The following is a 17,779-nucleotide window of genomic DNA, read 5'->3' on the forward strand; positions in this document are numbered from 1 at the left end:
TAGAGGTGCCTTCTTTGAGGGAAAGCCTGACGCACCCACTCCTCCCTCTCTGTCTCACCTCTATACAACAATACTTGGGAGGCCAAAGGGCTTGAAAATGGGATTCATACCCAGAGGAGTGGACAGTACTGCGGGCCCTAGCTACCTTCCCTTCCTCCTGATCCCATGGCAGTAGCTAAATGTTATTGGGGATCAATGTGCTTTTACAGCCCGCTGAGGTGATGAGAAATTTAAGATGAACGCTGCTATGTCTTGGAACTGACACCAGAGTGTGGTAAAGTTGTTCACTTGAAGGGATTTTTGTTCCTGATGCACTGGTGTCAGAAGTGAAATTTATTGACATTGCACTGATTCTCTCCTGCAATGGATCCCATGAGATGGGGCCTGAGCCCTAGCTTTCCCCACCAGCTGGGCCTGCTCTCATCTGAGTGAAGGGTCTGAAGGCTTCTCAGCTTTCTGTCTTCAGAGAGATGCAGAACAGATTACCTTCAGAGAGTGGCCACACGTCGAGACAGGACACCAGACGCCGTGGACCAGTGCTCTGAGGTGATTCAGAGAATCCTCTCTTAGATGCCCAGGTGATGTGTTGTGCTCATGTAACACTGACAGCCCGCGGTTGGCTGCGGGCAGGATGAAATTGGGACCTGTGGAGCTCAGTGTATAAGCCTCTATTGCATGAGCTAAAAGCCACCTGGCTCTTAGCTAAGGCTGTAGCAGACTCATTCATCTCTAAGTGGTTGCTGTGCCACCAGAGGGAACAGAACACCACATCCAGGTGGTGTGTGGGTTACGCTCACATGCTCCAGGTCAAACAGATCATTTGGGGTTGGGAAGGAATTTTCCTCAGGTCAGATTAACAGGAACCTTGGGGAGGGGTGAGGTTCACTTTCCTTTGCAGCGTGGGGCACAGTTTGCCTGCTAGGATCATCTGGGCATATCTCAGCTCATCAATTCCCTGCTACGGCCGGGACCTTGGACATTCATGGTGCCTCATTCTCGTGTGTTGCAGACAGAGCACAGAACAGCTTAGTCTCTGGAAGTGCACTGTAGGGATTGTGACATTACACGCCATATTCTTCATAGAAATATGGTACTGATAAGAATTTGGCATAACTAATATCTTACAGGAGCTATCTTGCGTAAAGTATATCATTGGAAAGGTTATGATTTACTGAATGTGATTATCCAATTTGTATGCATGTATCATTTCTGTATCTGAAGTTAGGAATATTGATTATGTAACAATTACAACTGTGTGTGTACTTGGGGAAACGCCCACTAGCCAGTAAGCAATCAGCCTTAATGGGCCATTAGAAAAAGACAATGAGTCTTTGAAGAGGGCAAGCGGGTTAATCTGGACTCTCCTCCATTGCCTCCCCAAGAAGAAAGACTGCTGAAAGTACCTGGAGGGACAAAGGAACTAACCTGAGGGGAAAGGCAGGGTTCCAGTCTGTAAGAAGAAATAACTGGAACTCTAAGCTACAGAAACTCTGCAACTTGCCTAAAATAACATTTAGGGTGAGAAATTACTTCTCGAAACCAGACTCTAAGATCTTATGCTTAATATGCATGTTTTGTTTTATTTGCTCAGTAATCTGCTTTGTTCTGTTTGCTATTCCTTATAATCACTTAAAATCTGCCCTTTATAGTTAATACGTTTGTTTATTATTAAACCTAGTTTGTGCAATTTCTAATGGGGGGGCAAGAAGTTGTGCATATCTCTCTTCACATTGAGGGAGAGAGCAAATTTTTATGAGCTTGCACTGTGCAGATCTTTCTGTACACTGCAAGACAGTATTATTTTGGGTTTATTCCCCAAAGGGGGTGTGCAGGTGAGTGCTGGATGAATCCTCTCACACAGAGCTGACAGAGAGAGAGAGAGAGCCTACATCAGCAAACAGGGAGAGGGAATCCAGGCTGGTGGAGCAGAAGGGACTCCATGAAACCCCATTAAATCAGGTGGCATCCCAGAAGTGGGGTCTAACCTATCACAGAGGTATCTGGAGGAAATGAAATGGCTTGTGCAAGACAGCAGGTTGGACTAGATGATTTGATGGTCCCTTCTGGCTTTAAACTCTATTTTCTTCTGGAGGTAGCTCTTGTATGGGCATGTTCATCTCTTGGCATTTCTGCTCTCAACCCACTGGGCAAGAGGGTCTTAATCTTTAATTGATCCTTTGTTTCTAAATGTAAACTATTGGTCACAGTAGCTTTTAGTAAGAGAACAGCCTGAAAAGAGGGCTTTGGGTTCAGTTTTTAAGTGAAGTCAAGCAACAAGCTATTTGTGTTAATTATGCTCCAGTCGCTATAGGTGTTCAAGGCCTGATTAGATGGAAGGAATGTATAGGGCAATTTGTGCTTGAAGCAAGGGGTGAGACTAGTGGGTCATCAGAGTTCTTCCAAGCTTATCACCTATGAGTCAGTCCATGCCGTCCAGTAACCATTTAGGCAGTGAGGATTTAATGGGACAAGGAAAAGGTGATTCGGGGCTTTAGCGTGGGAAATCTCTTGTAGCAACATGTCTGGGAACCGAACTGATGCAATTAAAAACCGCAGATGCAAAAAAAAAAATTTTTTTTATTGTCACCATTATCAACATTTGTCCTTAGCTTAACACTGAATTGTAAATCACTCAATTGTCACATATTGTCTGAATAAAACCTACAGACAGAAAAAAAGTACAGGAGCATCCTCCCTTCACTAGAACTGACTATCCAATGAGATGTGCTGAACACTTTGCACCAAGAGCTACACCTCACTTCACGTACTACAGCATTAGTATGGACAGTACAGTCTGCTGCAAAGGCTTCCAGCCAAGGGAGTCCATACACCTTGCAAACAATGAAATGTGGGAACATTGGAAAAGGGACCCTCTCTGGGTCACAGAGAAATGGGATGCCAGCCTTCTAGCTGTATACAAGTGATCAGTGTACTCTCTCCTCCCCTGCAGTGACATCATGGCTAAGATTTAACTGACTCATGTCCATTACATTTAGGAAAAATACAGAGAGGGAGAGTTGCAAAGACACAAATTGCAAGTAGAGGCCACTGAAAGCCAATAGGAGTGAGGCAATGGAACCCTGGGGCTCCTTGCTGGTTATGAACAGAGAATGTTGGATACTTCTGAGACATTTAATTATCCCCAGCAATCATTGAATCCTTAATCCTAGATTAAGGGTCAGATCTTGCAGCACTTATTCCCATAGATAATCCTTACTTGACGGGTCAGTGGGGCCATTTGCATAGCGGCTGCAGCAGGATCGATCCATGAGCGAGCACATACACACACTAGGGAATGTTGCACTTGGTTTTTCTGCGCAGAACATTAAGCAGTTGCACTAGTACTTCCAACAGGGTAAACTCCACAGTAGGCTGCCACTGCTGTCACCACCCCTGAATCACCCAGCCCTGCTTGGAACAGCTGCACAGGTACTGAAAAACCAGGAGTGTGATGTCCCAGAGTAGATCAGGTCCACTGCAAGGATGCTGGCAGTGAGGTCAGCCCTAGGGGGGAAGGTGTGCCTTGTGTCACTGTTCTGGTCTCATGCCCCAGGCTGGCAGGCTCTGGCTGCAGAGCTAGTCCCCAGGGAAAGGTGTACTCCCGGCCAGTGGGCCCTAGCTGGAACCATGGTCAGCCCCTACTCTTCCCGCCCATTTGGAATAAGGTTTGGGACCTAGATCTGGGGATTTTGGGGTGAGCATCTGAGCCCAAAAGCAAATTTCCCACAGGGAAAGTGGGGGTGGGGGAGCACAACAAAAAACAGAGTGAGAGAGCATGCCCCCCCTCCCCAGGTTTCAATCTACTTTAACCCCTTCTCATCTGCATGGCATTTGAGCCTATGGAATCAGTGCTATATTTGCAAGATGCTCCTGTCTCCCATTAATACTGACCCCAATGGCAGGTACTGGGGAAGATCCTGCCATTGTTCTGCATACAGACCTGCTGTGGGGGCGCTGCAGTTGGCTCCGGTTCATTCACCCATGGGGCAGTGCATCCCCCTATGCTTTTTAAATTTGAAACTGTTTTGCAAGAAGCTGCCTCCATCTTTGATCCCAAGGATGAAGGTGCCCTGCAGCCTTGCATTCTCAGCCTGCTTTGGGGTAACAGCAGTTCCCGCAGGGAGGAGGCCAGGGCTACACATTTTAACTAGCTTGCTGGTTATTTCTCCCCTGTAGTTCTGCCCTTGGGGCATTAGAAATGGTCACTGGTTTCATGGTGGGTTAGGAGCTAGCTAACAGCAATGATCTTTTCATATTCTTTGGCCTGGATTTCCCCCCCCCGTACAATTCACTCTATTTCCATCCTCTAAATATTTCAAAACAACATTCGGTTTTAGAACGATTCAGTGAAACAGGAAACTGGGTTTTGGTACATCAGAAATGTAACCAGCTCAGGCCAAATTTTAAAAGTTTTTAGGTGCCTAAAATGATCCTATTAAGCACCGATGGGAGTTAGACATTAGGTGTCTATCTCACTCTTCAGGTGCCTAAATGCCTTTACAAATATGGCCCCTAGAGTCCTGCGCTGCAGCCTTTACTGAGCCAACAGAGCTTGGCTACAGTGGGGATCTCGCCTGAGTAAAGACTGCAGGATTGGTCCCTTTGATAGGCTGCTGCTCACTGCATGGTGGGTGGACTTGGTCCCCAGCGCTGGGCTGGCCCTTGAATCCTATACAAGGTCCCAGGACCTGGCCTACAACAGATAAGCCCTTCTCTCACTGGTGAACCCGTTTCACAGCCACACATTGTGCACAGCATACTACGTAAATGCAAAGTCCAACTGTTAAAACATTCTAGCTTTGGCTGCATTTCTAGATATGGTAAGTCACAAAGGGAAGAACAGTTAGGTCCTAAACTGTATTTGCTGGTGCTCTGTAGAGTGTTGTCTCCTCTCTGCCTCCCCCTTGTTTTCAGCAGCTATCCTGCATTAAATGAAACACCCTTTTACCCCCTCCCCTCAGCGCCTTCAACGAACAGCTCAATACACTACTCAGAAAAATCTCCCTTTAGTTTGCCTGTGATATTCTAAATGAAACAGGCAGCTAGAGAGCAGAGTTGGCATAACCCCAGCATGGAAAGCTCTGTGCAATGGTGGGGGCTGCAGTGGCAGTGGAAAAACAGTCTCATCAAGTTACAAATTCCAAATATTCCAAGAAAATCAGGGAGACTGAAACATTCATAAAGTTTATACTCAAAGTGTTTTAAAAACTGTAGTATGAAGTCACCTACAGCTGTGTTTCATTCTTCATCAAAGAAGATCTTTTGTCAATGAGCAAATTTGTTTTCCCAGAGTCTGTCTATATTGTAATGAACGTTTCTCACATGGCAATAGGCCAATCTTCATTTTTATTAACCATATATTCTAAAGTAATATGGATCTTTTCAGAAGTGATGTAATTAATAATGAAGACAATTATCTACTGTTATCACCAATATGTACTACATCCTGCAAGTCACAATCTGTGCACATTAAATGGAATATATTATTGCTCGTTAGCCTATTTAGACTCTCTTTATAAAATATTTTTATACAGAATACAGGGTTATGACAAAACTAGCTAAGTAGTTTTCATCTTGAAAATACAACATCAATTTCTTCAACAAAGGCTTGGATAGCAGCTGAGACTTTATGAACAGTAACATATTTCTAACAATTTAATGATCAGTTTACAGAATGTTCTATAGGACTCTTTCCTGGTAATTATTTACATGTGCGGTTTTTTTTTAAGTTGATAAAATATAACATGGAACATATGAATCAAAAGAATGAGTAAACTTCATACCAAGAGCATAAAACATTTTTGAAAATGCTAAATTATGTTGGTTAAAAATCATTAAAGAAAAATATTTCTCCTGTTTTAAAATATTAATAACAGTGTATAATAAACTAACTTCAAATGAATTTTATAAAAAGTTGTCTTGCTGTCCACACATTACCAAACATGCTTAGGTCGAGATTCTGCTAATTGCTTCAACATTATAAACAGTTCCTTTATATGAACCTGTGACATTCTGACTCCAGAAATTTTTACAATTTTTAAACAGTACCTTGATAAAGGATCCAGTAATTAAGAACATTAAATATATATATATAGTCACTCAAACAATCTGTGATTCTCTGTGATTTTCCTTCAAAAATCCTTTGCCAAGAAGTTGGGATGCATAGGTTGGGCGGCCCAAAATTTGCTTAGCCCTGATCCTGCAACTGGATCCACACAGACAAACCCTTATGTTTGGATCAATGGAGGTGCTAGAATCTGAATCGATGGATTCAACTACATGATCAGCACCTTGTTTTGTCTCTATATCATGCCAGCTGGGTTAGGGCAAGGAGAAAGCAACGCCAGGAGATTTGAAAAATCACACTTTTGCCTGAAGAAGTCAGGAGTGATCACATAGTCACAACTTCAGTGTGTTCACACTACAAACAGGGGAAATCTGTACAATAGGTCTCGGTTCTAATATTCTGCTCTCCTTGTTCATGGCATTCCCATTGGGAAAAGGTCATTTTGCCCTTAGTGATGTAACCATCATCACTTCCTTAAAGCAAAAGGATAGACAGCAAACAAGGTAACATCCAGGGATTGATCCCCCGTTCCTTTTGCAACTGAACCTCCCATGAACGCTAAGGGTAGCTTTAGGTAGGCAAGAAATGGAGAATTAGCCCTGTGCTGAGCACACAACAATCTGTCCCCATACCCACCCCTTATCTTTACTCACAGATCAAAAACAGAAAAGGAGTACTTGTGGCACCTTAGAGACTAACAAATTTATTTGAGAATAAGCTTTCGTGAAAGCTTATGCTCAAATAAATTTGTTAGTCTCTAAGGTCCCACAGGTACTCCTTTCCTTTTTGCGAATACAGACTAACACAGCTGCTATTCTGAAACAGATCAAAAACATTATAAGTTCCTTTGCTTAAAAACAAAACATAATTAACACCTAGATTTAAGACACAAAACAACTGTTTTGTCTTTTACAAGTCGACCTTTGTTCAGGTTTCAGATGCTAGCCGCTCTAGTCAACTGCTAAATGCTGTAGTCAACTGCTACTTTAACAAACTCAAAGTGACCAGAGCAGAAGTTAGAGCTACCATATCACATTATCTTAGACACTGTCAGGTTAAATCTGAGCAAAAAGTTTGGTTTTGCAAAAATCAGCTTTTACAAGCGTAACACCCTGTTGAACTCTCCATCACTTGGAGTCCTTATATCAAGACAGGATAGCTAGCTACAAGATTTTCTCTATAACTATGTTATTGAGCTCAGTGCAGGAAGTACTGGGTGAAATTATCCCACTTGAGGCATGCAGGAGGTTTTGCTAGAAAAGTAGATGATCATAATGGTTCCCCTGGCCTTAAGCTCTTTGATTGTGAACCATCAGAAGAGTTTCTGTGATTTGTTTTGTTTTAATCCCAGTGAAAAACATTTTGTATTTGCTGTAAATACAATCCTTGAGCGTATGAAACCCAGACACTGTAGCATTTCCCTCGCGCACAAGAAACAATGAAACTGACTAGTCCATTATCACTATCCAAGTTGTGAGAAATGCAGAAGATAAGCAAAACAGCATAAAATAGATGGTTAACATAGTTTTCAATTGTAATAATTTCTGGTGTTAATAAAATAACAGAGAAAAGAAAATATATATTTTTAAAAATAGAAGTTTTAACCTGACAGTGACCTTTTAATGTGATTAAAAACACAAACAAGACAGTCTATAGAGTTGAATAGTCCTATATTTAACTAAACTAATCACATTTGAGCTTGGAGAGCTTTTGGAGGAAGTGGGACCCCAAAATGTGGAATTTGCTATTCATGGAGGAATCGAGCTTTCCAACTGCTAATCCCAAAAGGAGATTTCTTGAGATGCTTTCTGGCATATTTAATTCCTCCCACTCCCAATTAAAAAGATTTGGGAAAAACATTGCATACCTCTTACTGGACACAGATAAAATGTTACTAACTTGTTATACAGGTAAATAGTATCCAAACAAAATACCCATATAAAATTTTCAAAGTAACTGAAGATAAAACCCCTGTCATTCAGTTATCAGGTTTGGAATGTATTTATATTTTTCCATAGTCCTTTTAAAGACATAGTTATTAAAAGATCCAGTGCTACAAAACACTAAATCTACCTAATCTAATCTAGTTCATACACATATTGTACAATATTGCCTAGTACTTATTACATACCAAGAGGAAAAGGTGTTGACTTGAATTACGGTAAATGTGCTTTTTTTAAAAATAGAGCCACAACATAGTTTGATCAGCATGCAACAAACTTTCTTTAGCTAGTATATAGAAATTGCCTAATACAGTTAGAAAAAATAATTAGATTGAGGCTAGAGACATATTTGTCGAAGGAAATTAAGAGATCAGACTGAAATGTTGGAGCTTTTGCCACTTTAAGACTCTTAAAATTCTCAGGTTTATGTACTCTCCCTCCCCCAAACATTACATCAATGTTTACAAAGCATATTGTTGGGTCCATTATTTTTGCTACTATTCTGTAATTATTTCAGAATAATTTTAAGTCCCTCGGATAAGATATAACAATAAGCAGCTACGTTCTCCATCTTATACAACTCGATGCTTTATTCTTACTTATTTGTGGTCTGCATGGAGAAGCTGTCAGTGCATTGCAGTGACAGGTGAAGAATCCATTGGCTCCTAAACATTACATGGGACCTCAGGTTCTTAAATCACAGAACAAAATACTCCCTTGCACCTAGAATAGCAAGCCACTTTGAGACAGCGGTCAAATCTTCATTAAAAATTATGAGAAAAACCCCTAGTAGAAAAAGCTTAACTGCCACGAACTCTTTGAGATACTCCAGACTCCTAAAAATGCTCCACAGTTTTGGGGAATGGGTGTCTCCAAGCATAAGATTTTAAATCACCTGAATGATCTAGAGAAATACCCCGACTAATCTAGCACATGGTACTGTTTGAGAAAGCTGCTCTCTGCTTAGCAGTTGATCGAATGTACAGTACAGTACTTCTCTTTACTGCATTAACCTACAGGATTTGCTCTACAATTAACACCTGATGTGCCTTTTTGCTGTTCTTAAATCAACAAAATATACATGCTGTGACTACTATGTCTGGTAGATTTCCCCAACCGCTCTCCTGTGCCTGTACTCTGGGGAAGGCATCCTTCTCTTTCAGTTCACTTGACAATGCCTGTGTGTTAATGGGATTGCATTAAGCAACACAACTCTTTTTTTAAAGTGAGGAGGGGCATGTGCTCATTAGCACTCCTTCTTGGGTGGCAAACGGAGGTTTCTCTTTGCTACACCCTGTCAAGAAAGGAAATCTCCTTTCCTGTAGTAGAGTAAAACGGTATTATTTCAGGTCAGTCCACAGTACAGCATGTTAGCAGAGGAAGGAGCACTTCACAAGATATGTACCCAGAAAGAAGGAACAGAATGCAGAAGCTAGAAACCACCATGATGGAGGAATGAGCAGCAAAAACTAAGGGGGTTTGTAAATTGTGAAACATCGTATCTGACAATGTGCTAGTAAATCACATCTCAAACTGCAAGTCTGATGTTTGACTCACATTTCCAGTGACCAAAATTGCAGCTAATTTGTTAGCTCGCCTCCTCCATTAGAACTGTCCGGTCTAACGAAAGTGTACTCCACTTGTATTCCCATCGAACGTGCTTCAGCAGCAGTGTTCACCAAGTACTGTATTAAAGACACTTGCTGGTAATTTGGCACAGTTTAAAACCATGGCAACAATCGTTTTATAGCTAACGTGATTCTTGGATGTGGAATTTTTTCTAAACGCACAGTTCCTTTTTTCTTTTCTTTTTTTTTATGATTTTTAAGGAGATAGATCTTATAAAAAACAAAAATCCAGTTAAACAGTCAATTCCTGCTCTTTTCAGATCAGATGTTTGCTTTCCAATCTTTCAGGCATCACCAAAAAAAACCCAAAAACCAAAACAAAACCATAAAACCCCACAAAACCTGTATTTTGTGAATTTCTAAAACAAAATTAAGAAAAATATCTTCCCCTGCTCAAAAAAACATTGCTGCAATTTTTTAGGGTTAATACTGATTTGAAACAGGGGTGCATGAATGACAGCCAGAGAAGTGAAACAAGAGGTGTATGTATAATTTCACAACTAGGACTCATGCCCCATGGCACCTGCTACTTGGATGGAGAGGGCATACGGCCCTCCCCCTTATCTTCTGTCTAAGGTCACTCTTCCAGCTCCTCAAGAACTGATTGAACATGCAATGCACTTGAGGTCAGAGTTCCAGCAAACAAAACCTTGACAGCATGTTTAAAAAACAAGCAGTTCCCCCCTTCCTTGCTCATTAAGACCTGTCACAGCAGGGTCCCACTGTGCTCTCCAAGGAAAGCTGTGAAGACTGGCGCAGAAGTGGACCTGTAGTGGGATCTACCATCGAGGAGGTAGGGAAAAGCTTGTACCAGCCAATTGCTAAAGTTGTCAAATCCAGTTCTTCCAAGAGAACCCTGGCAACTCCCATGAAGTGTTTGCGCTCCATGCGTCCATAGTTCCCCCAGACTATCACCTTGGAAATGAGAGGTGGGACCACAGTTAGTTCTCAAGTAAAGAGCACCAGGAGATTCATACTGTAGTTTTTGAAAAAGAAAGATATTCACACTGAGCCAGATCCAAAGCCCACTCAAGTAAATCCAAAGACTCCCCTGGACTTTTATGGGCTACGGATCAGACATCCACTTTTTACATCATGGAAAATACAGTCGTAAATCTGCACACCTTGCCACACTCCATTCAAAATAAAATAAGAGACTTTAGAAAAAGTGTTGGGCTTGTGCTACAAAATCACCAACTGCGTCTATTAGGCCCCAAGTTTATGGTTTTATATGGTTTTGCAAAGCTTAATGTTGTAAGATTTGTTTTCTCCCCAGAAAAAAAAATGTGAGCGCTCTCAAGTGTGTGTGTGTATTTTGTCTTGGGTTTAAATATTCTGCAGAATTTGTAACAAACCCTGCAACACTGGACAGGGACATCAAGTCTCTCTGTGCCTTATTTCCCCATCTGTAAAATGGGGATACCAGTACTTCCTGTCACCTACCCTTGTTTGGTTAGGCCCTGATCCTGCCAGCTGATTGGCACAATCCCATTAACAAGAATCTCAGCAAAAAAGAATTTTTAAAAAATATTGAATTCATTCTTAGAGCTGAATCTTTCAGCCAGAGCTCAATTAACTCCCCGCCTTAGTAACAGTGAGAAGAAACAGGAGGTCTGCAAATCAAGTGTGGATCTAGAGGAACAATCTGGCCCCATATATTCTATTTTTCTTTTAGTTTTGCATTAGCCTGAAGCTTGACACACGAACGAGACCAGATGCTCATTTCTCCTTCAAACTGTTTGAGTCATTTAAGCCTTTTTTAGGAGTGGAAGAATCGGGGGGAAAGTCTAGTGATTTTAGATGCGTTTGGATCTGCTAAAATAAGGGCCAGATTCTGATACACTCACATTGAGCAATACCAGGACAACTCCGACAGGATTCAGTGGAATGACTCCTGGAGTAAGATACTATACAATGCAACGAAGGGTGACAGATAAAGGAATAAGTGACAATTATAAAAATACAAATATTCTAGGCACTTAAGCTCCCTCAGAAGTCTCTCCTGTGCAAGCATCCTGTACGTGGATCAGATGTTCATGCAAGTTTCATCACATTGTAATTCAGGGGGCAGTATACTTGTTTATATCAATATTTAAGTATTTTAAGTGATCTTTTGTGCAAGCATTAGAGCGGAAATTGAATAGACTGAATGTCACAGAAGAGGCCTGCTGAGAGAGATGGCAGAAATGGGTCCACTGAACTGGAAAACCATGGTTAGACATTAGCTGTCAGAGGACTAAGTAGCAGCATCAAGAGCAAGCTCCATATTTGCTTTTGCATCCAGGCCTTGTGAAACATAACGTATGGTGATGACCCATGGTTACTCACCCGGAGAACAGGCCAGAAGCTACGGATTAGCAAACTAGCTCTGCAATACAAGATGCATGCTTGGAGTTACATGGAGAGAAAGGAGAACAGACAGGGGGAAGAAAGTCTCCAAGACTACAAGGGAGACCTAATGAAAAAAGGGCTGACAAGGACACAGGTGGCGGTGAAAGCAGAATCACACTTACGATGCAATGGATGGTACAACAGGTGCAGCAAGGGCCATCGCAGTGAAAAACAAACAAACAAACTGGAAGCATGTACACAATCAAAATGGTCCCATTTGGTTCAAGACAGAGATGATCTGTGACCTCAGAGTGAGGCCTCGGTTCTGCAGAGGAGAGGATGAGCGTGATGATGATGATGATGATGACTGAAGATGAATGGTGCCATCTGGCTAATCCCTAGCAGCTTCCAGCTTCCTCCCATAGTCTCTGTATTATCAGAATAGTGCAGCTTTCTCAGGGCAGAGCTGCTGCCTCACCTGTAAGGTATCAGTAATGGGGAGGGGAGAAGATACATGACAAATTAAGTCAAATGATTATTCAGAGAGCTAGAATTCAGGGGAGCTAGACACTGAAGTCAGTGGTTTGGCTGGGGTATAAATTAGCATAGAATTCAGCCCCTGTTTTTATTCTCTTTGAATAAGCTACAATGAGACATTAAGCTGCCTTTTTTTTAAGTTACATAATTCAAGTGGAGTGGGCTTGGGAATAGCAGAACCACCGAGTTCTGTCCAAGGATCCCACCCTGCTAGCTCAGCGTATGTCACTCCCTGAGTACTGCTCTCCTGCTAAGAGCCAGCTACCTGGGCTATTCCCCAGCTAAGTGAAACATCTCAGAGGGCATCGTTCTGTTGCCTGTGTTTAGTTACTTTTTGTTTGCAAATAGTTTTCACTGCCCCAGTCAGCACTTATGGTTGTAGCTGGGCACAAGGTGTCTAAATGACATGTGCCATGGGCTGTCCTGCACAGCCATCGATCATCAAGAATTACTGACTGGAGAGGTGACTGCTGACTAAGGCCAACATCCATCTTGTCAGACACATGGGTGGAGTTTAAATCAGCATAGAGAATGTTGGATACTTCCTCAATGTTTTCCACAGAAGCAGCTGGTTCTCTATGGCCATGAATCTCTTATGTGCATCTGGTGGGTGTGGGTTGGTTGTTTTTTTAAAAACACTAAAATTTCAAGAGGAGGTTGAGGACATGCAGACTACGATAATCATGATCCTGCACTGTGTTGGGTTATGCTGGACTCATCACTTCTCATGGCGACAGTGACATGGACACCCTCCCACCTTACACTGGCCAGGAGAAGGTACCCTTTCTTCTCAGATGAGGAGTTAGCCACTGTGATCCAGGGTAAGTTGTTGAAGCTCACTCTACTTGGGTGCAAACATGAAAGCCACAGAGCAGCTGTACCTTGTACAGCATGTGACAATGCATCTCCGAAGAACAAAAGCTGATAGAAGCATATCCCACAGATTTGCCTTATACTCCACTGGTTTCCTCTCCTTTCTGGATTGAGTTAAAATTCCTTATGATTTACAAAACTCTTCCTGAGCTTGGATCTAGCTACCTGAATGGCTGTCTGACCAGCATCCCTGAGCGATCAGGATGCTGCATGCCAGAGGAGCAATTTGGATGGGGAAGCTCAGGGTGCAATTCCGGAGCCCTTGGAGGCCGAGTGTTCTCTGCAGCAGGGTCCCAGCTGTGGACATCCTTATTAGAGGAAAACAGGCTGAGCAAAACCCAATCATATTCCTAGCAAACTGCAAGCCCCACGTTTTTGCTAACACACTTTCCCAGTAACACACATTGTACCCATGGGAGTTCGATGGCTGGGATGATGGGACATAAGAAGAACAAAAAAACGAGAAAACAAGGGAGAAAGAGAAAAGGAGCAGAGAGAGAATAGGAAGCAGGGAAACCTAGCACTGTGGGGAGGCAGAGAGAGACCACCTCCCTTGGATACGGGCAGTGGTGAGCTGGAGCTGGTTCGCACCGGTTCGCTAGAACCGGTTGTTAAATTTAGAAGCCCTTTTCGAACCGGTTGTTCCGCGACGGACAACCAGTTCTAAAAGGGCTTCTAAATCCCCTGGAGCACCCAAGGGGAAAATTTGGTGGGTGCAGAGCACCCACCGGCAGCTCTCTGCCCCACCCCCGGCCCCAGCTCACCTCCACTCCGCCTCCTCCCCTGAACGCGCCACCCCGCTCTGCTTCTCTGCCCCCCAGGCTTCCCGTGAATCAGCTGTTCGCTCGGGTAGGCTGAGAAGCAGGCTGCGGCTTCTCGCTCAGGCCCAGTGAGGTGGAGGTGAGCTCGGGCAGGGGGGCGCGAGGAGGGCCACCCGCACCACAGCAGGTAACCCGGGGCGGGGGGGGCGGCGCAGGGGAATCGCTCCTCGCCCCAGCTCACCTCCGCCACCCTCGGCCTGAATGTGAAGCCGCCGCCTGCTTCTCTGCCCCCCCCCCCCCCAGGCTTCCCATGAATCAGCTGTTCGCGCGGGAAGCTGGAGCAGGCTGAGAAGCAAGGCTCAGGCCCAGGGAGGCGGAGGTGAGCTGGGGCAGGGGGGAGGGTGGGGTGCAAGGAGGACTGCCCGCACCGCAGCAGTTAACTGGGGGGGGGGGCACGCAGGGGATCCGCTCCCCACCACAGCTCACCTCTGCCACCCTCGGCCTGAGGGTGAAGCCGCCGCCTGCTTCTCTGCCCCCCCCCCCCAACAGGCTTCCCGTGAATCAGCTGTTCACGCGGGAAGCTGGAGCAGGCTGAGAAGCAAGGCTCAGGCCCAGGGAGGCGGAGGTGAGCTGGGGCAGGGGGGAGGGTGGGGTGCGAGGAGGGCTGCCCGCACCGCAGCAGATAACTGGGGGGGGGGGCACGCAGGGGATCCACTCCCCACCGCAGCTCACCTCCACCACCCTCGGCCTGAGGGTGAAGCCGCCGCCTGCTTCTCAGCCCTCCCAGGCTTCCCACCGAACAGCTGATTCGCGGGAAGCCGGGGGGGGGGGCGTGGAGAAGCGGGGGGGGCGGTGCGTTCAGGGGCGGAGGCGGAGGGGAGGGGAGGTGAGCTGGGGCCGGGTGCAGGGTGGGGAACTGCCGGTGGGTGCTCTGCACCCTCCAAATTTTCCCCATGGGTGTTCCAGACCCAGAGCACCCAGGAAGTTGGCGCCTAAGGCTCCACTTTTGAGGTGATCAGTGGGGGAGCAGCCGCTCCCCCTGCTCCCCCGTAGCTATGCTTCCCCGCCCCTAGGAGCCAGAGGGACCTGCCGGATGATTTCTGGGAGCTGTCCCAGGTAAGCACCTCTGGGACTCCCCACCTCGCCCCCCGGCAGGTGCCTCTGGCTTTTAGGAGTGGGGTGGGCACCCACTACGGTGGCCCACGAGACCCTCCTGCCCGGTTCTGGGGGCAGTCAGGGGACAGGGGTGGATGGCAGGGGTTCTGGGGGGTGGGGTGGGCAACGACCCCCTCGTGGGGCAAGGAGGGAACTCATTGTTAAGATTTTGGCAGCTCATCACTGGATACGGGTAGTGCTAAATAAATTTGCTTGGCACTTAGATACCAGGGCGATAAATACAATGGACAGGCAGATTAAATGAGAGGTCCAGAAGAAACCTGACCTAGGATGAGCCAGTTAAAAAGCAGATAGCTGCATATGCAATCTAATTGGCTGCAACACGAGTTCAGAGGAAGCTGCTACTGACTGATAGGGAGCTAATGAGGATGAATTAATCTGCATGCGGGATGTGATTGGTAGCCAACGTTTAGGGCCCTACCAAATTCACAGCTGTGAAAAATGTGTCAGACTGTGAAATCTGGCCTTTTGTGTACTTTTACCCTAGACTATACAGATTTCACGGGTGAGACCAGCGTTTCTCAAACTGGGGTCCTGCCCCAAAAGAGGGTGGTGGGCGAGGTGTCGCAAAGTTATTGTAGAGGGGTTGCAGTATTGCCACCCTTACTTCTATGCCGCCTTCAGAGCTGGGAGACTGGAGAGCGGTGGCTGCTGGCCAGGTGCCCCGCTCCGAAGGCAGCACCCCGCCAGCAGCCGCCGCACAGAAGTAAGGGTGGCAATAATACCATTCCATGCCACCCCTACTTCTCTGCTGCTGCCTTCAGAGTTGGAACAGGACCCCTACAGTTACAACACCAAGACATTTCAGATTTAAATATCTGAAATAATGAAATTTATGATTTTTAAAATCCTATAACCGTGAAATTGACCAAAGTGGACTGTGAATTTGGTAGGGCCCTACCGATGTTCCACACTTCAGTAGAGATAAGCAGGAGAAACTTTAAGACTAATTGCTCCAACGTTGCCAGCCAATCAACAGCCAGGATTTTTTGTGTGTAATAGATTTGGATGTGAATTAACAGTACAAAACCTTTTCTACCCCCTAAAACTAAGGAGAAAGGTTGGAAGTGTCCATAATGGGGCAGTATATGTATCACAGCCAAAGAACAAAGGCAGATGCAGAGGAGACATCTGAGCAGGAGCTGGATCTAGAAGATCACTCTTAGTCTAGATAAGCAACGAAAACAAGCTGCATTCCATGATTCTTTAGCTACTTTGTACCTGGCAATGAAGAAAAATGGGCATTTTATCAGTAGAACCACATGCCAGTGTAACCCAACAGGGTTTCAAATAAGAACCCATCTGAATAGGAGGACAACATTTTTCCTCTATGTTTGTCAAATCCAGATTGAGTGTGTTTGGTACAATAAGTTATTGATTCATAAATATTTCCCATTACTGTTAATTACTCTGATTCCTTAAACTCCGTATACTTGGTGGAGGCTGAGTGCAGAGAGGAGAAGACATCTCACTTCTTCTCAGAGGTGCTCTTACCTGTAATACTTTGCCTTGTGGGCTCTCCGCAAACAGTAACACCTGGTTGTACAGGGGGTCTAATGATTTTCGAGCCACTTTTGTCTTCTTTTTTGCAATGCACACTCCATTTTCTAGTAGATATGCCTTGATGTAAGCAGCTGAAAGAAAAATGTATGGTCAAAAAAGGTAGAATCATAATGGTTCATGTTAGAAATGGCAGGATAAAACTTCTCAAATATGATTACAAAAGAGGTGTTTTCAGCAAAGGATTTTCTATCCAACTGTATTTTCAAGCAAGCACAAACAGTATGTGCTCCCAGCTGGGCAAGGCATTCTCTGTTCCAGGCAGAGTCAATATTCTACCTGTCCTCAAGTGCTCCAGGAGGAAGGGGTGCAGTGGGCTCTGAGTCACTTCAAACAGACTGAAACACGCTACCTGGAAGGGTTTTGGATCCGGGTTTGGGGGTCAGTCCTCGTGCCTGAATGATATCCACTTCTAGCTGTCCATTTCGCTCCTGTAAACCAATTTCCACATCTCCTACATAACAAACCGGAAATGATTGAAGAGAATCAGATAGCAAGAAGGCTTTTACATAACAAGTCTGATTGTTAAACTGTTTCAAAAAATCCTCATGTCATGCACTGGCAACAACTGCAAGAAAAATGCTGGCCTAAAGTGCCTGTTTCCCTCCTCCATTACTCGATCACAGCATTAGAGGGGTGTAACTCTGGGGCGATTCAAGCCCACATTTCCAATATGGTCTTCTAACCCCAGATGTGGAGACTCAGGCTAGTGCCATCTAGTCTCTAATCTCCCCAGAATTAGAGGCCTCTTTGGAAAATGCAGTTGTGATGCACCACAAGAAAATCCTTAGAGCGTTTGTGTGCTTCAGCGCATCGGAGAAATGTGAAGACGCCCAAGATGCATTTAGAGGATGCCCATTTTGGCTTGACCTTGCCTTTCGTATTTGAAGTGTGTCAGAGGGA

The 17,779-nt window shown here is 44.7% G+C and overlaps 1 protein-coding gene across 1 annotated transcript in view; it reads right to left on the reverse strand.

Annotated features, from left to right (window-relative positions):
* Positions 1 to 10,334: 10,334 nt before the first annotated feature.
* RIMS4 (regulating synaptic membrane exocytosis 4) overlaps positions 10,335 to 17,779 on the reverse strand; it is an 80,387-nt gene continuing 72,942 nt past the window's right edge. Inside the window, exons 4-6 of the mRNA XM_077832275.1 lie at positions 17,229 to 17,330; positions 16,811 to 16,950; positions 10,335 to 10,553 (exon numbers count right to left, since the gene is read on the reverse strand). Coding sequence (XP_077688401.1) covers positions 10,335 to 10,553; positions 16,811 to 16,950; positions 17,229 to 17,330 — 461 coding nt within the window. The remainder of the gene's footprint in view (positions 10,554 to 16,810; positions 16,951 to 17,228; positions 17,331 to 17,779) is intronic.

This window comes from Eretmochelys imbricata, chromosome 13 (assembly GCF_965152235.1).
Source record: "Eretmochelys imbricata isolate rEreImb1 chromosome 13, rEreImb1.hap1, whole genome shotgun sequence".
In the NCBI taxonomy this organism is placed as follows: Eukaryota; Metazoa; Chordata; order Testudines; family Cheloniidae; genus Eretmochelys; species Eretmochelys imbricata.